We start from the raw sequence: 23,740 nt of genomic DNA, 5'->3' as shown, positions 1-23,740 counted from the left end.
CAGGCACTATGTCCTCCCATTTTCATCTCATCCCCATGGATCTATGTACTTCGATGTGATTCGGGGTAGTATAGAATACATCCCTTGGGCCCCAGAGGGACGTCGATAGGATAATCGGGTCATGATCACTAAGGAGGGCCAGCACCGTGTACGGTGTGTCTGTACCGTTTAGTGCAAAGGATGACAAGATGATGTGATCTATGACTGAAGTTGAGTTTGGGCCCCTGTGAGTTTGGATGATTTAGTTGAAGATGCCATGCTTGCGTTCCAGGAGCGTAGGTCATAGGTGGACAACATCAGATTAAGGGCTTTTCCATACTCATTATGAGAAAAATTATCATATCCTGACCCATAAGGGGTAGTAGAACCTCAATACCCGGGGGAGGTGCGAGTGCAAGACTGGATATTAAAGTACCCGGCCCAAATAATAATGGGATTGGAGCTGACAGTTTTTAGAAACTTATTTAGGCTTTGTTTCAGGGCATGGGCAACCCTATTTTTGGTGGTGTCAAATATGTTATTGTAGAAGTTAATAATGACCATATCAACCTTATTCTTGTGTTTCAGCCACAAGAGTTGAAAATGTGCGGTCTCCATTGAGATCTCTTTAACCACTATGGAAAGTTTGTTAGAAATAAGCACCATGATCATCCCTTTAGCCCTCACAGATGGTGACGGTGTAGCTAGCAGTGAGTGTTAGGTGAAACCAAGTACATGGGTAGGTGTAGTGCACCAGGTTTCTTGGATGCAAAGCACATCTAGCTTACTAATAAGTGAATCCCACAGTTCAGTCACGGTTTTGCCACGTAGGCCCTGTATGTTCCATGTTGCAAGATAATGGCGGACAATTGTGTTATTGACAGGTCCCTGGGTCCGTGAATCTTCCCTATCGTAACTAGTTACAGCTGGAGCTACCTCAGTTGGTTCCCCATCCCCATTGTGTATTATATACCTGATCTCCATCTCATCCCTATTCTGTAGTACTAATTGGGGCCTGTTAGGGCTCAGGTCTGTTTCGAGATTGGTTGATTCCTTTTCCCTTGGCCTTCCCCTCTCATGGTCTGCAAAACCTTCTCTTTCCAGTCAATCATTATCTGATAATGAGCTTAATATCTGATATTTATTGCTTAGTGGTAGCGGAGTGGTAGAGTGTGCGTTATTAATGAGGTTGAGGCCTGGGTATATCAGTATAGGTCTTGGCGGCATGCTGGGCATGGGTTGACATCCTGGCTGGCCTGGTTGTATATGTCTATAAAATACATGTAGCGGGGACAGTTCCGGTGAACTTCTATCTTTCGATCGAAATGAGGCCCTGCACAGGATGCCCCTGACCATACAGGGGTTTCTGAGATTGATGATTACACCATCCCCCCCTTGATCTTTCCCTAGGGGGCCCACCCATCCTACTCTTTGGGTAAGGATTATCTGATGGGCATCATTCATTGAGAAAAGATTGTTCTGAGCTAACCAATGCATAACCTTGTTCTTCAGGTCTACATATCGCTCTGTCTGGCCAGCCCGTAAAGGGGGTACTTTGGTCATGACAATTACATAGGGGCAGGACTCTGGGGGTAAGTTAACAGTAGGCAGATCTTCACCTGTGTGGGGGTGGGCGGGGCTATGTTTCAGGGGGTATGAGAAATGATGTCCTGCAGCTGGATATCTTGATCTCAAGTGGGCGTCGTCTTGGGCGGAACCTGGTTGTCTGTTCTTATAGGCTATATTCCGCACACTAGGGGTATCAGTATCTTGGATCGCTCCTGGTAGTATAAGGTGAGCTGTAGTTTGGTCTGCCCTTGCTTGCCCTTGTAATGGGACCTAAGGGTTAGTGTTTGATGTCGTTCCATGCAGTTCTAGAGTATCTGTGCCCTGTGAGACATGTGAGTGGCCTTGTGTATTAGAAGTAGTGTTCTGTACCGCAGGGTTCATGAGGTTAGGGGACAGTGATAGTGGAAGGGGTTTCTGGCAGAACTCCAGAACTTTTCCCTTCTCCTCCTCCAATTTATCTAGTTTCTTAAGGATAGGTTTAAGCAAGTTATAAAGGAGGAGTGAGAGGTCTTTCCAGTCTGTAGGTACCATAGTATCACCCAAAATAGGGCCCAAGTGGCTATCAGACCCCCCCCCCTTCTGCAGGGTTTCTTTCTTTTTATATTGGGCGACTGACTTGGTCATGTGGGGTTATTACTAATTGGGGTCATAGGTTCTATCAGGGAGTCTCCATTCATCAGAGCCATAGTGTCAGCTAAGGGGTGAACATGCATGGGGTGCTCGGGTTCCCCCTATATCTTCTCCTAATCCTGCTTTCCCCAGAGATAAGCATCTTTCCGCGAGGCCGATTTCTTTTGAGATGACCCATACCTCTCTAACTAGGAAGGAGTCAATAGTTGTGCAGCCGGGTTCCGTGTCCACCCTTTGTCCCCCCACCTTTCTCTTGCTCATAATAAATGTAACACATCCTTAAGTAATCATATGCTAACTATGGCTTGTTCCCGGAATCCTGGGATTATAGTATTAGTTCTAGCCTATTTGCAGCTCAGACCCTATCACAGTGTGTGCTAAATAATAGTGAGATTTAAGGAAAACAATGCCTATATACAGGTTTAAAACATAAGAGAGTAAGAGCTATAAATTAAAACCAAGAGGCTGGGCCCAGCCTCTGTTGGCTGCCGACGGGCGCAGACGGGCCCGCTCTTGGCAGCGGAAGCACTAGTCCCAATTTTGACACCTTTGCCGCTTCGGAGCGTTGTGGGCGGCCTCCTCCCTCTGGTTGAGCTGGGAGGTGTGGTTCAGCCCAGCCTTCCGCCCGTGTCCAAGTGCAGAATGATGCGCGCAGCGGAAGCGCGAGTCCCAATTATGGCGCCTTTGGCGCTTCAGAGTGTTGTGGGCGGCCTCCTCCCTCTGGTTGAGCTTGGAGGTGTGGTTCAGCCTGGCATTCCACCCCGTGTCCAAGTGCAGAGTGATACGTGCAGCGGGAGCACAAATCCCAATTATGGCGCCTTTGCCACTTCAGAGCGTTGTGGGCAGCCTCCTCTCTCTGGTTGAGCTGGGAGGTGTGGTTCAGCCCAGCCTTCCGCCCCCGTGTCCAAGTGCCGAATGATGGAATTATTAAAGGGTAAAAATATAGCTATCTAGGGAAGCAGGTCCTCCGCAGATCTAACAGTCCCTGTGCTGATATCTGATTGGCTGCCAGCACTTCAACCAGGAAGTGTTGGCAGCCCTTTTGGGACTCTGCTTCAGTCTAGTCCCAAAAAAAGAAAAGGGGTAGGATAGGAATCTCCTAGCCCCCTAGCCTTGGCCCTTGGATTGCTCTGAGACCCCACCAGGGTTAAAAATCATTACAAAAAAACTATTCCAGCAAAATCCACAGATGGATCCATGGATTTTGCTGAAATAATAAAAAAAGAAACACAGTATCCTGGGCTTCTTATTTATATTGCCCCAGGTGGGCCAGGTCCTGGGGGCATTACCATTCTACTCAAAAAAGAGGGGGGCACACGGGCCTCCTCCTAGGGCTTTCAAAAGCCCCAGGGACCACCACCTCCATGGTGCAATGCTTAATAATATACAGGGGGGGGGGGCGTGCAGAACCCCACTCCTCCTCCAGGGTCCCAGGGACCACCACCTCCCCAGGACTACATAAATGTAACAAAATTGCTGTAGGGGGGTGCAGGGACCACCACCTCTAGAGGGCTACATTTAATAAAAAGCTCGGGGGGCATGTGAACCCCCCTTGGGCCCCTGAGACCACCACCTCGCTTGGGCTACATGAATAAAATGGTTAGGGGGGTTTAGACCTCCCCCAGACCCAGGACCACCACCTCCCTGGGGCCAATTTCATTTTTAAATAGTGGAGGGGGCCATGTAGCACCCCTCTTGGGACATATATGGGCCCAGAGACCGCCACCTCCCCAGGACTGGACCTTGCAGAAAAAAGGGGGGGCACATGGACCCCCCCTCTTGGAGCCATATATTGCCCGGGGGACCACCACCCCCCAGGGCCAGATCCTGCTACTTCCCGAGGTACCTACTCTCAGGAGGTAGCTGTTTGCTTTTGCTTGGCGGGAACTGTGAAAACTCCCGCCAAGCAAAAGAAACATAACTCTGCTCACAGCATGTTGGAGCATTGAAACTGCTCCTGCTTGCTGGGAGCAGAGTTTCATCTCTTTCCCTCCCTGCTGTCATGCCGGTAGGGAAAGCGATGAAAAGACGGCTCCCACATGCAGGGAGCTGCATTTACAACAGCTCCCTGTGTGCGGGAGCAATGCCAGCTCCTGCAGTAGGAAGAAAGCTGGCTGGGACTGCGGGGGCCTTGAAGCTCCCCCATGGTCTCCATTAAAGTGAAATGGGTGCCCTGGGTGAGGGCAGGGCACCCTGCAGGAGGAGGTCGGGCCCAGGGGCATGGGGCTTCGGGGCCAAAATCAGCCCAGGAAGGGGGCTGGCACAGCCCTCTTCCAAAAGTAAAATAGAAGTTTGGCCCTGGGGAGCTGTTGGTCCCCGGAGGTCAGGGCGACCCCCCCATATAGTTATTAAATATAGTCCCAGGGAGGTGGTTGTTCCCAGGGCCCAAAGTGGGTTCTGCATGGCCCTCCCTTGTTATTTTTATTATGTAGGCTCGGGGAGGTGGGGATTATACTAAGTACAGAAATATGGTGATGAGTACATTGATGTATATAGTAGCACATAAGAATGAGGTATGGAATTTATTTAGCTATATTTACTGTACATCTTGCATTGAACAGTCATGGTGGAGGTCAACTGGGGGCTGGGTTTGGCTCCCTCAGTCTTCAATGGAGCTATCAAAGCAGGGAAGAATGGTTTGGGTTTTTAGGACTCGGCATGAGAATTTTAGGCAGGGGTCATCCACAGGCAAAGACAAAGCTGGGAGGATCCCCAGTTAGGATGGCAAATTTGAGATGATCAAAGGTGACAAAGTTTGAGGCCGGTCGGTTATGGACAGGTGCAATGAGGTTGGTATATAAAAGACTGGTGTATTATTTCTACATTTAATCTGTGGTCAAATGGTTGACATTTTACTGAGTGATAGTTTAAAATGAGATGTGGACAGTTAATCCAAATGGAGCAGTAATGGAAGTGAAAAAGAGAATGATGCCATAAGTGCCTGTGTGTCCAGGCTGTTGACTATGTGTTGTATATGGAACCACTGACATTGCAAGTATATCATAGGTTCTAAAGCAAGCAAGGAGAGGTACACTGTCACCACTCTTTGAGTAGTAAAAGACATCTATAATTGTGGTGCAGTGGGTACTACTGCACCTGCTGCATTATTTATAACTGTGCCCCTACTTGGGACCAGCTATGTGCAACTTTTAAAGGTGACTACCATTCACTTTTTTCCTACAATGGAGAAACGTCAGTTTATCAGCAATTTCTAAATGTACATTTTTTTTTAGTTTTAATAACGTGGTCATACAGTGACATTTGTGCTCCACCTGTTTGAAATGCAGAGTAACATGAAGAAACTGAAGGTGAGAAGAGAAACAGGAAAACTCTTTTGTAGTTTTCTGCTATATGTCCCTTGTTACACTCATCAATATCCCTTGTATGTTAGAGCTCTAAATTATGAATTTTTTCTAATGTATAAATCGTTGGAATCTAAACAGATTGTACAGTTATAAGAAGACCTCTGGCATTTGATTTTTGATGGATTGCTTCCCGTAGGGTTATGACAGCTGTTGTGGCATTTTAAATCAAGGCGTCCTTGACCAAGAAGATAATGTCACCATCCAAGTTTTGAAAAAGCAGGGAGCTGTTCCTTTTGTAAAGACCAACATCTCACAGACATTGATATGGTATTTATTTTCCTTTATTTTTAAACTCTCTTTAATTGTTCTCAATTTGAACCATGGATATACAAATGTCAACATTAGTTATAAAAGTTAATGTTAGTTTAGGAAAACACAATGACAAAAAGAGCTTAGTTTTTTTTCATGCATTTACAGTATTTGTTTATAGAGTGTACTCATACTGAGACCCCCACCACAGTAACAGGGATTTCCCACACACATATAGGTGTATGATTTTGTAAATGCAGAAAGGATCAGGGGAGTATTTGGGAAATTTAGGAAGAGGTGTGAGAGGGGCATGCTAATACAAACACATATCCAGAAAAGAGCAAGACAATTTCAATTCACAAAATACACTTCTAAAGTTAATAAAGAGGTGTCAGATTGTCAAAGCAGGCTCAAATGCACTCAGTGTCAGCCTTGGAAAAAGGGAAGCACCATAGGTGGCCAATCATGGGTACTGCAACACATCCCGGGAAAAATCAATGAAGGCTGGGTAGTGGTTACTAAAATATTTCAAGTGTCATAGCAATTGCTCTGCAGAATTTAATTTCTCGGGTTGAATAGAATCTCTGTGTATGACCACTCTGTCTATTTGTTCTATCCTCTTGGTCTAGGGTAATGATCAAGTAGTTCAGATTGACCAACACTGCCATAATCAACTGTTAGGATTAATTGAACCATGTCTCTGTGAAGCATAATAAGTCTATGTTGTAAGTTTGGATAGCATCAGTGACCTTTAAACAATGTTTTGCAGTTGACCTGCAGTAATGAAAAATGCATTTTAAAATAGAATACATTGTGTTTTTGGTGTGGATTGAAGCAATAGAAACCTAATTTATGAAACAGCAGCTTTCTTTTGCAGCCTATGGCCCTGGGCCTGGATTCAGGCCAGGGCCATAGGCAGCGAAAGTTGTCAGGCCTGTTGTGCACCAGCCTGCCTTGTGTGCAGTGCACACGGTACAGGCCGGTGCACAAGAGCCCTGAAACAGCAGGTTTCACTACCTATGGCTCTGGCCTACATTCAGGCCAGGACCATAGGCAGCAAAACTTCCATTTCAGTCCTAGTTTGTGCATAACTGGGCTGCAGCACCGGGTAAGCTCCGCTCTGCTGGCGGGGCTAGCAGAGTTTTAGGACTAACTCTGCGCTCCAAGCAGAGCACGGAGTTCCAAAAACTCGGTTAGCTCCGCCAGCGGAGTGGAGCTCCTCGCACACCCCTAATTTTACCACCTTTCCACAGATCTACATGCTGGAGGAAGCAGAAAGCAACAGTTAAAGGGCTGGAATGCCTTTGAGTATGTGCAAACCTACTAACTTGCATGTTTTAAGGATTTTCACCAGCTCTTCTCTAATCTTGTCCCATACTGAAAAAGGTTGGAAGTTTACTCCTGACAAGGGCAGAAGCAGATGTTTTTCCAGGATTACGACAAATGTAGTTGGAGGGAAAGTGAGCTTGTAAACACTCAACAGATTTTCAAATGAGCAAATCTACACATGCATATTTGCATGTGCTAAAATACAGTTCACAAATATTTTCTAGGAGTACAGTTTCCTGGTCTACCTATGTAAATTCTTGTGAATTCATGAAAACTACTAATGCAAAGACATATACCGTGGGTGCACTTTTGTGACTTTCTTTAAGATTTAGGCTACCAATTAGGTCTGGCGTTAACCAAGACATTTTGTTTTCATTCAAATTCTATTTGTCTTTCTGTCCATCTATCGACTGGCTGTACTGTAAGTAACAGAATTCTGCTCTTCCACAAGGAGCATTTTGGAACACAAAATAGTTTTGTTCTGTGCCAGGAACTAATGTGGCAATGTGTGCTTTTCAAACCCCCAAAAACTTTTTTGCTTTTTGCCAATGTTTGTTACAATGGTGAGAGCCTCAAGGCAATAAAATATTACAAAACCCATGTCAAAACAAGACACACATTGACAAAAACAAAAGACTAACAATCAGTGTTGGATTGGTTGGTTTTGCCAGTGCTTGTTTATTTTCATGGTTCCCATAATCTTGTTGAAAATGGTTACACTGATTTTCCATTATGATTTTTTTTGTAAATACTAGCATGCATCAACACATTTTACTAAACGCTGCTTCAAAGAAATAGTACCTACCATTTCACAGTAATTTAGCAAAACCCTTTTTCCTAGTGTTTTTCCTGAACATTTTATTTTGAAAGCAAAGAAACATCAATTTTGCTTCCGCAAACATTTGCATCTAAACAGAGAGCATTCTGGGAGCATTACTTGTAGTTTACATTGTTAAACTTTTCAAAAGTGTGTACACTTTCTTTTTACTGGAACCACTGTCAGTAGTGCAGTGTGATCTTACAGCGTTTATTTAGAGCACTCACCCTAATAATAAAGGCTTTCAACCATAAATACAAGTTTGAACAATATAAACATATGGACACAAATAATACTGTGCCTTTGCATGGCTTCTATGTGTAAGTTGAAGTATGAATGTAGACAAAATGCCAATAAAGAAATTAAAAAACAAAACAAAAAACATATGGACATAAATATTACCTCAACTGCAGACAGTTCCCTTCCCTGTATCTGGCAGCCGAAGGGTTTGTGCTGCAGAGGTTTGGGCTTACCTGTCCCATGGACAAAATAAACATGAAAACTTGTTGTCCTTGACCCTAAACAATATGTCCCGGGTATCGGGCTACAGGAATTCCACACCCTTGAGTTTTGGTTTTAAAGTCCCAATACATGCATATATGAATTAATATCAATTTATCTACTGATTCAAAAATTGTGGAATGTTTGATGGTTGTTTAATGCCACTAAGAGTTAACAAAATAGCGAAGACATGAATGAAAGCTGACTTGTTTAGAAATTAAAGCTGGGGTGGCATTATTATATCTTAATACATGCATTTTGCTCATAAAGTAATTTCTTTTGCAAAATTCTTTGGTTTAGATTGCCATGGGAACACCATATTTTTACAGACAGGAATATGTTTAATGAGAGCAATAAGATAAAAATGTAATTTTGTCTTCAGTCTATAGGAAATCTGTGAGAAATTGGATTGTTGGTTGAAGGTAAGGTGACCCCTGGTCAAGCTACACCACAATCCACATCAGTATGAACCAAGAAAAGTATTTAATTAAACTGTGCTTAGCCCTCTGGTAGCTTGACAAAAAAGCAGTCAGGCTTAACTTAGAGGCCATGTGTAAAGTATTTATGCAGCCCACAAACAGTAATAAAGTAAAAGCACAGTGCAAGAAAAATCCTGCACCAATGAAGACAAATTTAGTAAATTCTAATAACTTATTTGACACCAAAATGACAAAAGTCTAATCAGTAGAGTCAGAGTACTGATTTTTTAAAGTTTTGAGTAAAGCCTAATGTCTGAAAGATCAAAACATCAACCATGAACATCTAGTCGCACAAGACCAGCAAAAAAGTGAAAAATATGGCCAACCGTGATGGAGCACATGTTAGGTACAAAGAGTGGATTTGGCCAGGTCAGCGCTTACCTTCAGATTTAAAAGAAATTCAGAAAAATATGTTCTGAGAAGGTAAAGCTCAGTGGGGCAAGATTTCAACATTCAGACTTAGTCACTTTTTGGAAGTCAAAAATCTACAGCGGCAGGAGGCTGTAGCCAATGAGAATTCCACGAGCCTGATACTCCTTTGGCAAAAGAATGCTTAACAGGATTTTCTGCTGTGGAGAAAAATGTAGTGGGAACTGGTCTGAAGTCAGGCCGACTGATGATGCACCTTGGGTTGATAGACAAGCAGGTTGGCTCCAGTTTCTCTCAGTTCGTAGAACACTTTTTAGCTAAGTTCTTGTGTTTGGCTAGCTGGACACCCTTAGCACCACCACCAAGAGTCCAGGACTGAAGGGACACCACTTGGGGGGCTTAGTGATCCCTCAGGATGGGGCCAGGTACGGGCTGAAGATGGAGGGAGCCTTTTCTGTCTGAGGTTCTGAACAGGAAGCTAGCAAACTAGCCCTGAGGGTCACTCTGTTAGTCTTGGGTTCAAGTGTTGAAGCAGGGCTCAAGCAGCACGGCAGGCCTCTGAGGGTTAAGCACAGGCTCCAAGCAGCAAAGTAGTCCTGGCAGATGCAGCAAGGCAGTCTTGTTTAGTACACAGCAGGGCATAGCAGCAGGCAGTTCTCAGAGAGCCCTTCCACAGGTACAGAAAATTAACTGAAAAGCGGGTCTGATGATCCCCTTTTAATACATGGTGCCTTCTTTGAAGTAGGAAAAGTTTCTAGAGAATTCCCTTAGAAGTGCTTGAAGTTTCTTGACTCCCCTTCCCTAGCTACAAGCTGACTACATGAGTAATGCATCGGTGACAAGTCCTTTGTGTGAAGGCCGAGCACAGCCTGTTCAGTTCCAAGTAGGTCTGTGTCCAGCACTGCCCCCTTGCCAGTTGATGGCCCATCCAGGCACACCTAATTAGGCCAGGGCGGAACACTAGGAATTTCACTCAGCAGAATCACGCAGAGTTACATGAAACCTTTGCATGATTTTGTTGAGTTCCACCAATGGGTGGAAAATGCATGTTGCAACACTTGCGCTCTGAGCAACACACAGGAAAATGGAGAAAAAGTACTTTAAAACCAGCCCCCAGCCCCTTCAAAAATATGCAAACCTTTTCCCTTAGAAAAAAATGAAAACGTTAATGCAAAATAGGCCCCTGCAGCAACTCCAGGCCACCCACAATCATATTTAAAAATTTAAGAAAAATGAAAAAGGTAAAAACAAATACTGGTGCAAATCCTCTGTCTAACAAAGAAAATATCCAAATGTTCTTTAACTTACTTGATATTTCACAAACTCTTTCAAATCTTAAAATCCAATTGTATATATATGCAGCAGGGATTGCAAACAAAGAGAGTAATCCTTTCCCTCTAAATTGAAATTAAAAGTGACCAAAGGATAGACAAGGCTGAGGAAGGAGGAACATTCTGGACGTGAAGAGGAAGTTGGAGTCTCTCTTGCATTTCCTTCCTGTTAAAAAAGTAAAGTAAAAATAAAAAATGAGTTTTAAGTAAAAAAAAAAAAAGTACCAAAACCATCTGTTTGGGTAGAATACTTACTTGAAAAACTATTTTAGATTTTATTTTGCTGCCGCTCAAGTAGAAAATCTACTCAGGAAACAGCACACTGACCGCGACAGCTCGCAACCACTACATTCCTAAACTTTTGACTGAACTCCTCCTAGCGACTGGAAATCGCGCTAGGGGACACCAAATCTTGCTCGTGCTCGTCAACTCACATTCTGAAGTTTCACATTGTTCTCACTGTCATAGCATTGTTCGATAGGGGAAAAACATTCTGGCAATCGGGGATTGTTGGATTTTGGCTGGAACACCTCATTACAAGAGTAACATGGAGTCGCCAAAATTCTCCAGTCCTGCTCATGAAATGAAACTTCCACTCAGTGCTACACCTAATCCCTCTATTGTTTGGCTGTCTGGGAGGAACAAACAAAGTGCAACTGCCAAATAGACCCAGTCATGTGTCCTAGGGCAGGCTCAGGCATCAAATAGTTTAGGGCAGGAAAATACAAACTTTCTACAAGCAGCATTTGCATAATTGTAACTTAAAATCTGACTTTCCCATCAAAGAGGATTTGTAATTAAATTTTTTCAGACACCAAACATGAAATGCTTACCTGTTCTCAATCAAAGGTTAGCACTTATTTAATGTAATGAGGCAACTTAATGTTATCGTTTGGGAGAGGTAGTCTTCAAAGCAGTGAAGAACGAACGTAGGAGTTTTTCACTACCACAACATGTAAAACTTAAAAGTACATACCCGATCTTTTAATGACAATGCAACCTGCCCTAATGACTATCTTGGGCCTACCTTAGGGGTGACATATGTAATAAAAGGGGAGTTTATATCTTGGAAATGGGGTTATATTGCGAAGTTGAACTGGCAGTTTGATATTGCATTCAGGGTGCAATGGAAGGCTTGAGACATGTTTTCAGGGGATACTTAAGTGGGTGGCACAAGAAATAGTGCAGGCCGACTAATAGCATTTAACTTAGAGGCCCTGGATATATAGTATACCCATCAGGTGTAAGAACATTCTTAAAGGAGAGAGCACACACACTTTACCACTGGTTAGAAGAGCTAAAGTGCACACAGTCTTCAGGCCAACAAAAATTAATTCAGCAGAAATAGGTAGGGTGAAGGCAAAAAGTATGGGGGGGTCCTTGAAGAGAAGGCCAAGATTAATACAAACAAAAAAACACAAAAAAGATACATTTTGATTTCCATTAGATTGAGTTTTAATTAAGATTGTTTTTTGTTTTCAAATAATATTTCATATGCATGCGGAGTTTCAAGTAACAAAGCACTCTAACATGGAAAATGATTGTCACCCTCAAAATTCTCACGGACTAGGCGCCTCAAAGGCCTGTTAAGTTTCCTTTACTTTTTTGATTGCCCAAGGGAAGGCCAGTGCCTCAGAAGTAGTCATGGTACCACCCTGCACTTACTCAAACACCTGATGAGTATTGCATATCCACTTGAGAGGGACCCAAATTGGAGGGAAAATAGACAAAGGTAAAAATCTACTTTGCAATCTGGTAGTTTTGAATGTCAAGGTTAATATTGCAACAGAAAATCAGGAAAAAGAAAAAAGTCAAGCCTAGACCCACAAGAATATCCAAAAGGAATCCAACTGAAATGAGCAAAAATCAAGGACCAAATAAAAGCCAGTGGGTGATGAATGCATCAAAAACCAGTAGAGGAAAGTGTTGCAATGCATCTTCCATTCATGATTGCCTTGTTTATATGCAATTCATACAATAACTAACATCACTAAAAAGACACACACTGCATCTTAGATTGAAAATCTCTGGTAGGTTATCTGCACTGACCAACAACTGGGAAAGGGTACTTAATAAGCTTGATCATACCCTGTTTCTCAGAATCATGCAGTCGTCTTGACAAGTAAAGATGCCAGAGTATGCCATACATCCTTTGCCAGCTGCAGTACTCCTCAGCTCTGCTACAGCCATTTACAATCTGTTTTCAGCTGCTCATTGGGCACTCTTCCAGGTGACTGCAGGATTCTTAGCACATTCGAGGGTACATTGATACCTACACTTGTATGAATAGTTGCATGACTTTAAGGACAACTATGGAGGGATTTGGGGAATTTCAAAGATCAGCAGCAAATACAACTCAGAATTTATAAGTCATTTTTTATGCAGTTTCCTACTAATCATACATGCATGCATACATATATACTTGTTAGACTTTTCATCCTTGGTGTGGTCTCCCTTAACTTTTTGCCTCTGTTTCCCAGGTTGTTGATGTGTGCTGGACTCTGTTTTTGCTGTTTTTGGTACTCTGGGCACTTTACCTATCCAGTGCTAAAGTGCAAGTGCTCCTTGTAAAATGTATGTGTAATTGGATTTCCATGATTGGCATATTTGATTTACTGGTAAGTCCCTAGTACAGTGTACTAGAGGTGTCCAGGGCCTGCAAATCAAATGCTACTAGTGGGCCTGCAGCACTGGTTGTGCCACCCACATTAGTAGCCCTGTAAACATGGCTCAGACCGGCCACTGCAGTGTCTGTGTGTGCAGTTTTCAACTGCCAATTCGACTTGGCAAGTGTACCCACTTGCCAGGCCTAAACCTTCCCCTTTCTTACATGTAAGACACCCCTAATGTAGGCCCTAGGTAGCCCCATGGGCAGGGTGCAGTGTATGTTTAAGGTAGGACATATACTAATTTGTTTTATACAGTATGTCCTGAGAGTGAAATACTGCTAAATTCGTTTTTCACTGTTGCAAGGCCTATCTCTCCCATAGGTTAACATGGGGGCTAACTTTAAATATGATTAAAGTGTAGATTCCCTTTGGGAGTAGATGGACATGTGGAGTTTGGGGTCTCTGAACTCACAATTTAAAAATACATCTTTTAGTAAAGTTATTTTTGAGATTGTGTGTTTGAAAATGCCACTTTTAGAAAGTGGGAATTTTCTTGCTTAAACCATTCTGTTTGACAGTTTGGCTGTTTGCACCTCTCTCTAGACGGTGACACAAAGGGAGCTGGGGTGTAGCCTGCATATTCTGATGAGCCATCTGTGCTAGGAGGGAGAGGAGGAGTGGTTACTTACACCTGAAAGGGCTGTGCCTGCCCTCACACAATGCAGTCTCCAACCCCCTGGTGTGTGTCTAGGGCCTGGCCTGGGCAAGGCAGGATCTCACAAACAAGAGAGACTTTCCTTTGAAGTAGGTCTACTTCAAAGGCAGAACTGGGTATAAGAAGAGCACCCAAACCCCTGAAAATTAGATCACTTCTGGAAATCAAGAGGAACCTCTGCCTGGAGAAGAGCTGAAGAGCTGAGGAGAAGTGCTGTCTTGCCTGTGACTGTGCTTTGAGGAGCTATCCTGCAGTTGCTGCTTCTGCCTGTGCAGGGGGACAAAGACTGGACTTTGTTGTGCATTCCTGCTTGTGAACAAATCTCCAAGGGCTTGTCCTGAGCTTGCCTCCTGTCGAAGTCTCAGGGCCATCAAAGACTTCTCCTGCCCGTACCTGGACTCTCTGCTGAGACTCCTGCCCTGTCAAGTGGTGTCCTATCCAGTTCCTGGGGCCTTGAAAGGTGGAGCTGGCAGACCAAGACTGAAAATCCAAGCACAGATCACGTGCGGGGAAAGTTTTGACGCACCTTCCGAGATGCGGCTGAGAAACAACGCGCTGCCGGCTTCGTGGCTAAAATTCAACACTCCACCTGCATCGCAGCTGGAATATCGGTGCACGTAGCTGGAGAAATGACGCTCAACACCCGCTGACGGAGGCTGATAACATCGCAACCCACAGAGCGCGGTTTCCTGATACCGTGCAGCTGTATTCTTGACGTAACACCTGCGGAGAGAAGAAACAACGCACGCCGATGCGACCAGTGGAGGAGAAACGACGCACAGTCTCGCAGGTGAGAAATCGACAGATCGCTAACCTCTTTCGACGCACACTCGCCAGCGCATGTTATTTTGACGCTACCCAGGTACTTTTCAACGCTAACAGTGTTTTTACTGTTTTCTCAAAGATTTAAGACTCTTTCTTGCTTTTTTAATTAATAACTTGACTTGTGTATGTTGGATTTTTGTCATTTTGGTCTTGTTTTGTTTAGATAAATATTTTCTATTTTTCTAAACCTGTGTTGTCATTTTGTAGTGTTTTCACTGAGTTACTGTGTGTGTTGGTACAAATACTTTATACCTAGACTCTGAAGTTAAGCCTGCCTGTTTGTGCCAAGCTACCAAGGAGGCAAGGGGGGGTTAACTGAGGGTGATTCTCCTTTACCCTGACTAGAGTGAGGGTCCTTGCTTGGACGGGGGTAACCTGACTGCCAACCAAAGACCCCATTTTTAACAATACTTATACATTTACCACCTGCTATGAGTAAATGTTAGGTGTTGCCTCTGTGTGAGGTTGAGTCAAGGGAAGAGGGTTGGGGAATAGGGAAGAGAAGGAGAAGCTGAGTTCCATGGGGAAGGGTAGTATTTTATGATCCCTCCTGCCCGAAGAAAAAAACAAGAAAAGAGGCTTGGCCACTGCCAAGGCCTCATGCAATTTCTTTCTTTATTTTCCTGTGCAGAATTATCGCCTAGTGAAATGGGATCCGGTATTACAACACCCTGGAGAAACGGGTGCAGGAACACCGGCCCACTCAATATCAGGTTGAGTACAATTCCACATAATTCACCCACCTGACTCATAATCAGGGTCTTTTTATAATACAGGTTTCTGTATAATAAAGATTTGTAACTGCACTAACCATTGATGTATATACTGAGTTAGGTGAAGCCAGTTGGGTGGTTCTACCTAAAGAAAATCTTTGTACTAGACTCTTTGGCATCAAGATTGATTCTTGTGGCATAGCCCAAGCGGTGGGTCGGTTAAACCTCTGTCTGTTTTTCCCACAGACTATCTACCCGGGTCAGAGGGCTAAGGTAAATATACCTCGGGTGGACTGAAAAGCCTTTCATCAATGCTGCTAATGTTTAACAATGCACAACATCCAAGTTATCTATTTAATAGACTTAGCAGATCTTTTCATCTGAACTATGCTCATCATGATGAATTGTGATGAGAGTTTTATACAAATTTACATGGGCAGGTGAACTTAAAAGCAACTATTGAAAGTTTCTGTATTTTTTAACTTGATGTAAGATTAAGTTGAACAATTAAAATGCACTTGTTTCTGCACCTATCTTTCAAGCGGTTCCGCTGCAACTCTCCATTTCATTTGTAGAATTATGTTATTACTGATTTTTTAGGGAACTGCCTCGATGAGAAAATGTCACTCATGAGATATTGAGGCATTATTTTAATCTGTGCTGGCCTGTTAGAAATTGGGTCTCTAGTTGCCATAGGTATACACCCTTGTCCAAGTAGGGACCAATCTTAGTCAGGGTAAGTCACAACACAATACAAATTATCCTTGGCTTACTCTCTGGTAGCTTGGCACAGAGCAGGCAGGCTTAACTTAGAAGGCAATGTGTAAAGTATTTGTGCAGTAACTCCTACAGTAAGACAGTGAAAACACCAAAACAGTACTCCACAACAGTTTAGGAAAATAGGTAATGCGTATCTGAATAAAATAAGACCAAAACGACAAAATTCCAATATGTCCAAGTCAATATATCACTTTTTAAAGGTTTAAATGAGTCTCAATCGTTAAGAATCAGTGGTTGTATCCTTTTAACACACAGTACCTGGGATGCATAAAAAATAATGACACGGGAGTCGCAGAGGAGATGGGTTGAAAAATAAGGCGCTGCATTGGATTTTAAGGCACAGCACAGACCGTGTGTTGTTTCTTTCCGTGCTTCAAAGTGATGTGTTGATTTCCAGGAGCGAAGGCTTGATTCCTCATTGCGATGCTAGTCCTTGAAGTGCTGGTAAGTAGGAGCAGGCACGAGACAGACGCTGCATCTATTTGTGAAGGCGCTGTGTCCATTTTCCAATGCACAGGGATTTTCTTCTCTTGGTTGAAGTCTTTGTGGCCCTGAGACTTCAGAACAGGAGGCAAGCTCACTTCAAGCCCACGGAGAGCACTTGTGGTGAAGGCAGAGTCCTTTCAGGCCAGAGTCAGGGGACAGCAGGCAGCAGGGCAACAAGCAGGGCAGCAGTACTTCTTAGCAAGACAGTCCCTCTGACAGAGTCCAGCTGTAGATCCAGAAGTGTCTCATTTGGTGGGGTCAGAGACCCAGTACATATACCCAAAAATGCCTTTGAAGTGGGAAAACTTCAAAGAGTGATTTGAAGTGCACATGGTCCCCTTCCAACCCAGCCCTGTCTGCCAGGATCCCTGTGGGGGGTTATCAATCCATTGTGTGGAGTCAGGCAACTAACCATTGAAGTGTAGGGGAGAGCCCCTCCACCCTTCCTGCCCAGGGAGACCCATTCAGTATGCAGATGTGACTGAGGCCCTGCCAAGACTGCGCTGGCAGCCGCCAGAAAAAAGACAGTCGTGATGGAGGTACAGTGACCGAGTCACAAACTGAAGACTGCTCAAATACAGCACAAAATCCCAAACCGCCAGGCTGACTGAGGGCTGGAGAGAGACTGTCTCACCACCAGCACTGCCACACCGACAACACCCCACCCTCCATATTACGACCCACAAATCAGTATGGCGGTCATTGCACCGCGGAAAGCCATTGGCTGTGCAAATTTGCCTTGGTCAAAAAATCACCTCCACCAGAACCTGACACCACATTGGACAGTCTGAATACCCCACACCTGACACACACTACACATACACCTGCTAACTGCACTATATAACACACCCTCACACCCCCCACAATCCTTTGCAACCACAACTACCAACAGAGAGATGAGGAGCACACCAACAGAGGACACTGCACGTCGACACCATAGGACTAACACACTCCCCAACCATCACACACCACACAGCTGCACCACCAACACAATACACACATCACCACTGCACACATACACTAGATACCACTAGCACACACAACCAAACACCCCCACCCACAACACAACCACCATGTCCTGTCAGAAGCACCCACGTTTCACAGATGATGAGTTGAGGGTCATTGTGGATGAAATCGCCAGAGTAGAGCCACAAATGTTCGGAGCTCAGGTCCAGGAAACCTCGATAGCCAGGAAAATTGAATTAAGGCGGAGGATCGTTGACAGGGTCAACTCAGTGGGCACCCATACATACACAAGGGAGGATATCATGAAGAGGTGGAACGACCTATGGGGGAAGGTTTGTTCCATGGCATCCAGGCACTAGATTGCCATCAACAAGACTGGTGGTGGGCCCCCACCTCCTCCCCCTGAGTTCACATTGTGGGAGGAGAAGGTCTTGGACATGATGCATCCTGCGGGCCTGACTGGATTCATCAGAGGACTTGATTCTGGTAAGTCAACAACACTCCCCAAACACCAACCACTCCTGTCCAGCATGCGTCCCCACCACCCTTCACTCCCTAATCTAACCCATCTCACACTTCTGCACCCCCCAATCACCCCACACCCCTCCCCTCCATGCCAGACCACCTCACTGCCACTATCCCCACACAGTCCCTCCCTAATGCACAGATATCAAGCACAATGCCAAGCACCACAACTCCCACAATGCATCACTCTCTACACATCAAAAGTTCACAGTCCCACTTCACAGAGAAACACCTGCACGGAAAACCAAATCATATGCCACAGCAACTGGATGCTTCAACTGCTTTCCAACACATAGCAATGACAGCAATGCTATCCACAATCCCCAACCCACATGTTCCACAGTCAGTAAAAGCTGGGTTACACATTCTCTCATTGTGGACTGTGAGGATGAATGCCATGACACCACTATCTTTGGCACTACAATTGCATTTGGCAGCGCAGTACAGGGAACACCGCACATGGGCAATAAATTGCATTAGTGATGCTACACAACAGCAAAGTGAAAATAACACTCACACTTGAACTGTAACACCTCCTCTGATGGGCAAAATGCCCCCCAAATTACCCACAGGGTAAACTAACTCTGCTCTGGAGTCAGCTGCATCCTCATCTTCCTCCTCATCAATCACTATGTTCCCTTCATCAGCTACTGGTCCAGCTGCCACCTCTTCTACATCCAGCAATGAGATGAGACGCCTCAGGGCCAGATTGTGCAGCATGCAGCAGGCAACAACGATCTGGCAGACTTTAAGTCTTTAAGTGGTTTGTATAGTAGGGCACCTCCGGAGACATGTAGGCAGCGGAATCTGGTCTTCAGTAGGCCAAAGGTCCTCTCGATGACACGTCTCGTCCTGCCGTGGTTACTCATTGAAACGGTTTTCACCATCTGTTGTTGGATATCTCATGGGTGACAGCAGCCAGGGAAGGTTAGGGTGCCCAGAGTCACATGTGTGCAGAAAGGTAGGACACATCTCAATACCGGTGGGGACACAGGGCAGATTGTGAAGAGAGGTGAGATTACATGTCTCACTTCCGGGTTCATACAGACCCACAGGCCCCTCAGATGGCTCATGCAGATGAGGGGTGAGAATCTTAAGCTCTTGAGGTGGTCCATTTCCCTACAGGGGATGGACTTTACGGTGGGGCATCGTACGGGGATTGACCACGCCAATGCTGATGGTCTCTTCAGATACTTCCACCTCAGTGATGAGAGCTCCCAGGAGGTTGGGTAGCTCTCCCCACTTTCAGCTGGGGGGTGCACATATTAGACCTGACAGTCATAGGGTGGTCACCCCTAACCTTTTGCCTGCCTCCCTCCACTTTTTAGATCATGTTTTTGCTGGTTTCAAAACTCTCCACACTTTACCACTGGTAACCAGTGCTAAAGTGCATATGCTCTCTTCCTTTAAACATGGTAACATTGGATCATACCCAATTGGACTATTTAATTTACTTATAAGTCCCTAGTAGAGTGCACTATATTTGTCCAGGGAAAGTAGATTAAATGCTACTAGTGGGCCTGCAGCACTGATTGTGCCACCCACTTAAGTAGCCCCTTAACCTTGTCTCTGGTCTGCCATTGCAAGGCCTGTGTGTGCAGTTTCACTGCCAATTCGACTTGCCATTGAAAAGTACTTGCCAGGCCTAAAACTCCCCTTTTTCTACATATAAGACACATCTAAGGTATGCCCTAGGTAACCCATAGGGCAGGGTGCTGTGTAGGCAAAAGGCAGGACATGTACCTGTGTAGTTTACATGTCCTGGTAGTGTAAAACTCATAGATTTGTTGTTAGGCTACTGTGAAGCCTGCTCCCTTCATAGGCTAACATTGGGGCTGCCCTCATACATTGTTTGAGTGGTAGCTGCTGATCTGAAAGGAGTAGGAAGGTCATATTTAGTATGGCCAGAATGGTGATACAAAATCCTGCTGACTGGTGAAATTGGATTTAATATTAATATTACTATTTTAGAAATGCCACTTTTAGAAAGTGAGCATTTCTCTGAACTCAAATCTTCCCGTGCCTTACAATCCACGTCTGCCTGGGTTTAGTTGACAGCTCCTTGTGCATTCACTCAGACACACCCCAAACACAGGATACTTAGGCTCACTTGCATACATCTGCATTTCAAATGGGTCTTCCAGTGCTGGGAGGGTGGAGGGCCTGCCCTCACACAAAGGACTGCCGCATCCCCTACTGGGACCCTGGCAGACAGGATTGAACTGAAAGGGGACCTGGTGCACTTCTAAGCCACTCTTTGCAGTCTCCCCTACTTCAAAGGCACAATTGGGTATATAAACAGGGCCTCTGCCCCTCCCAACTTAGACACTTCTGAGGTAGACACTCTACCTTAAAGACACTTCCTGGAGAAGAAACTGGAAACAGAACCTTTGTCCTGCCAAGAAGAACTGCCTGGCTCCCCAAAGGACTCACCTGTCTGCTTTCTGTGAAGGACTGCTGCCTTGCTGTTGCCCTGCTGCCTTGCTGCTCTCTGGCTGTGGTGAAGAAGTGCTCTCCAAGGGCTTGGATAGAGCTTGCCTCCTGTTCCCTTAAGTCCCAGGACCAAAAAGACTTCATCTCTTCAAGAAGGACTCCTTGTGTGGCGAAACTCGACGCACAGCCTGCCAGAAACAACGCACAGCCTGCATCGCAGTGAAAATTTCACTGCATGCTGAACCGGAATGACGCAGCCTGACTTTGCAACGAGAAGATCGATGCAGCGCCAGCGTAGCGACCGGAAATTCGACGCACAGCCCACTGGATCGACGCACAGCTGAGCCTGAATGACGCAGCCCGACTTCCAGAGAGGAATCGATGCAGCACCTGCTGTGCGGTAGAAAATTTGACGCAACGCCCACCGGATCGAGCTCCTGTGACTTCGCCCTGCCAGCACAGGAAATCCACGCATCGTCCCCGGGGCATCTGAGAACCCCGCAACCCAAAGAGGATCCACGACAGAGCGCTGGAAATCGACGCCCAGCCGTCCCTGCGTGAAAACTAAATGACACATTGCCGGAAATTGACGCACATCCCTGTGTTTCCACGCAGCTCCTCCTCTGCGGTTCTTTGCAGAGATTATTCACACGAACCATTCACACGAACCAAATACTTTGTGCTTGAAAGAGACTTTGGGCCTGATTCTAACTTTGGAGGACGGTGTTAAACCGTCCCAAAAGTGGCGGATATACCACCTACCGTATTACGAGTCCATTATATCCTATGGAACTCGTAATACGGTAGGTGGTATATCCGCCACTTTTGGGACGGTTTAACACCGTCCTCCAAAGTTAGAATCAGGCCCTTTGTTTGCTTTTAAAAGACTTAATAAACTTTATATCACTTTTCAGTGATATCTCAACATTTACTTGTTACATTTTAATCGTTTTGAGTTGCATTTATCAGATAAATATTCTACATTTTTCTAAACACTGTGTGGTGTATTTTTGTGGTGCTTTATGGTGTTATTGTATGATTTATTGCGCAAATACTTTACACATTGCCTTCTAAGTTAAGCCTGACTGCTCAGTGCCAAGCTACCAGCGTGTGGGCACAGGATAATTTGGATTGTGTGTGACTTACCCTGACTAGAATTAGGGTCCTTGCTTGGACAGGGGGTAACTTGACTGCCAACCAAAGACCCCATTTCTAACACATGGGCACACATATTATTGGATACAAATACTGATCAGCCAGGCCCGGTCCATCTGTAGTTGTGCCATCATGTGTTGTACGTTGCTGTTCCACAGAATGTATGAGTCATGGACAGAACCAGGTAACTTTGCCATAACCTGTGAGATATATTGGTCAGCTAGACACACCACCTTCACGTTTATGGAATACAAGTTTTTCTGGTCCCTGTAGACTTGCTCATTTATCCTGGGTGGCACCAAGGCAATGTGGGTGCCATCTATGGCCCCTATCACATAGCAGTTCTAATGCTGGCCGGTGAGAGGAACAGGCTTCACAGTATTGACAAAGGACTTTGAGATTTTTTCACTACCTGGACATGTAAAACACGTAGGCCCTCATTAGGACATTGGCGGTATTCCCAGAATACTGCCAATGCGAGAGGCGCCAGAAGACCGTCAGCCCTGGTGTTCTTCCACCCACCATATTATGGACACTGCAGGATTTCCGCCACAGGAAAGGTGGAAATCCTGCAGTAGCCATGCTGGCGGACAATGGCGCCCTGGCCCTGTTACCACCAGCACTGCCCCTCCATTAGGACGCCGCCAGCCGTATTAAGGCCATTCGTGTGGCCTGGCGGTGTCCTGCTTCCCATTCCCTGTCGGACGACCTGTCTGCGGGTGCATGAATGGGTGTCGTTTCTGCGGGTGTGGGCTCTCTGCAGCTCTAGTGCACTTTACTGGGGACTTACAGGTAAATTAAATATGCCAGTTGGGAAAGGTCCATTGTTACCATGTTTAGGGGAGAGAGGATATGCATTTTAAACTGGTCAGCAGTGGTTAAGTGTGTGGCGTCCTAAAACCAGCAAAAGCAGGGTCAGAAAAATGGAGGGAGGCAGGCAAAAAGTTGGGGGATGACCATCCTAAGGCTGTCAGGCCTAACATGGCCGAATTAAATGAGCTGGGTGGTCCTTTTTCATTCCACCCACCAGACTGCTTTCCACTGATAACAACCGAAATATGAACACTTATTTTTGTCGGCTGCATAACAGAATGGCCTGCCGCAAAAGGAAATTGAACCAAACAGCAAAGAAAGTTCAAACATGTAATGTGATACTAAATCACACCTTGTTGCAAATTAGCGCACACTAAAGACTATTGGTGCTTCCAGGTAATGTATGACACTGAGCACTTATTGTCAGTCACAGGGAAGGAGTACTGTAACTTCCTGCACTAGACATCAGATAATGTGGTAACTACACCGTACTACTGACCTACTCAATAATATTATAACCACAGACTGTGACCTTCACATCAAAGCCTACACTGTATCTGCTCACTCAGGGGGTCATTCTGACCCCGGCGGGCGGCGGTTGCCTCCTGCCTGGCGGGAACCGCCATTTGGCCGCACCGCGGTCAAAAGACCGCTGGTGCCATTTCAACTTTCCTGCTGGGCCGGCGGGCGCTACCCAAGGTAGTGCCCGCTGGCCCAGTGGGAAAGAGGCCTGCAACACTGAAGCCGGCTCCGAATGGAGCCGGCGGTGTTGCAGGCGTGCGACGGGTGCAGTTGCACCTGTCGAGCTTTTCACTGTCTGCTAGGCAGACAGTGAAAAGCATGCTGGGGCCCTGTTAGGGGGCCCCTGCACTGCCCATGCCAGTGGTATGGGCAGTGCAGGGGCCCCCAGGGGGCCCTAGACACCCGTTACCGCCAGCCTCTTCCTCGCGGTGACAACCGCCAGAAACAGGCTGGCGGTAAGGGGGTCAGAATCCCCATGCGCCGCCATGGCGGATTCGCCCAGCCGGGGGTAAACCGGCGGGAAACCGCCGTCCCCGGTTTTCTGACCGCGGCTTTACCGGCGCTGTCAGAATGGGCATGG

The 23,740-nt window shown here is 45.5% G+C and overlaps 1 protein-coding gene across 1 annotated transcript in view; it reads left to right on the top strand.

Moving 5' to 3' along the window:
- The window catches only part of LOC138293500 (vitamin D3 hydroxylase-associated protein-like), a 392,308-nt gene that overhangs the window by 188,003 nt on the left and 180,565 nt on the right, over nt 1-23,740 (top strand). Inside the window, exon 4 of the mRNA XM_069232738.1 lies at nt 5,680-5,810. Within this exon, the coding sequence (XP_069088839.1) occupies nt 5,680-5,810 (131 nt within the window). The remainder of the gene's footprint in view (nt 1-5,679; nt 5,811-23,740) is intronic.

This window comes from Pleurodeles waltl, chromosome 4_2 (assembly GCF_031143425.1).
Source record: "Pleurodeles waltl isolate 20211129_DDA chromosome 4_2, aPleWal1.hap1.20221129, whole genome shotgun sequence".
Lineage (NCBI taxonomy): Eukaryota > Metazoa > Chordata > Amphibia > Caudata > Salamandridae > Pleurodeles > Pleurodeles waltl.
The sequence above is the reverse complement of the archived record's forward strand: the minus strand, read 5'-3'. Positions and strand labels throughout refer to the sequence as shown.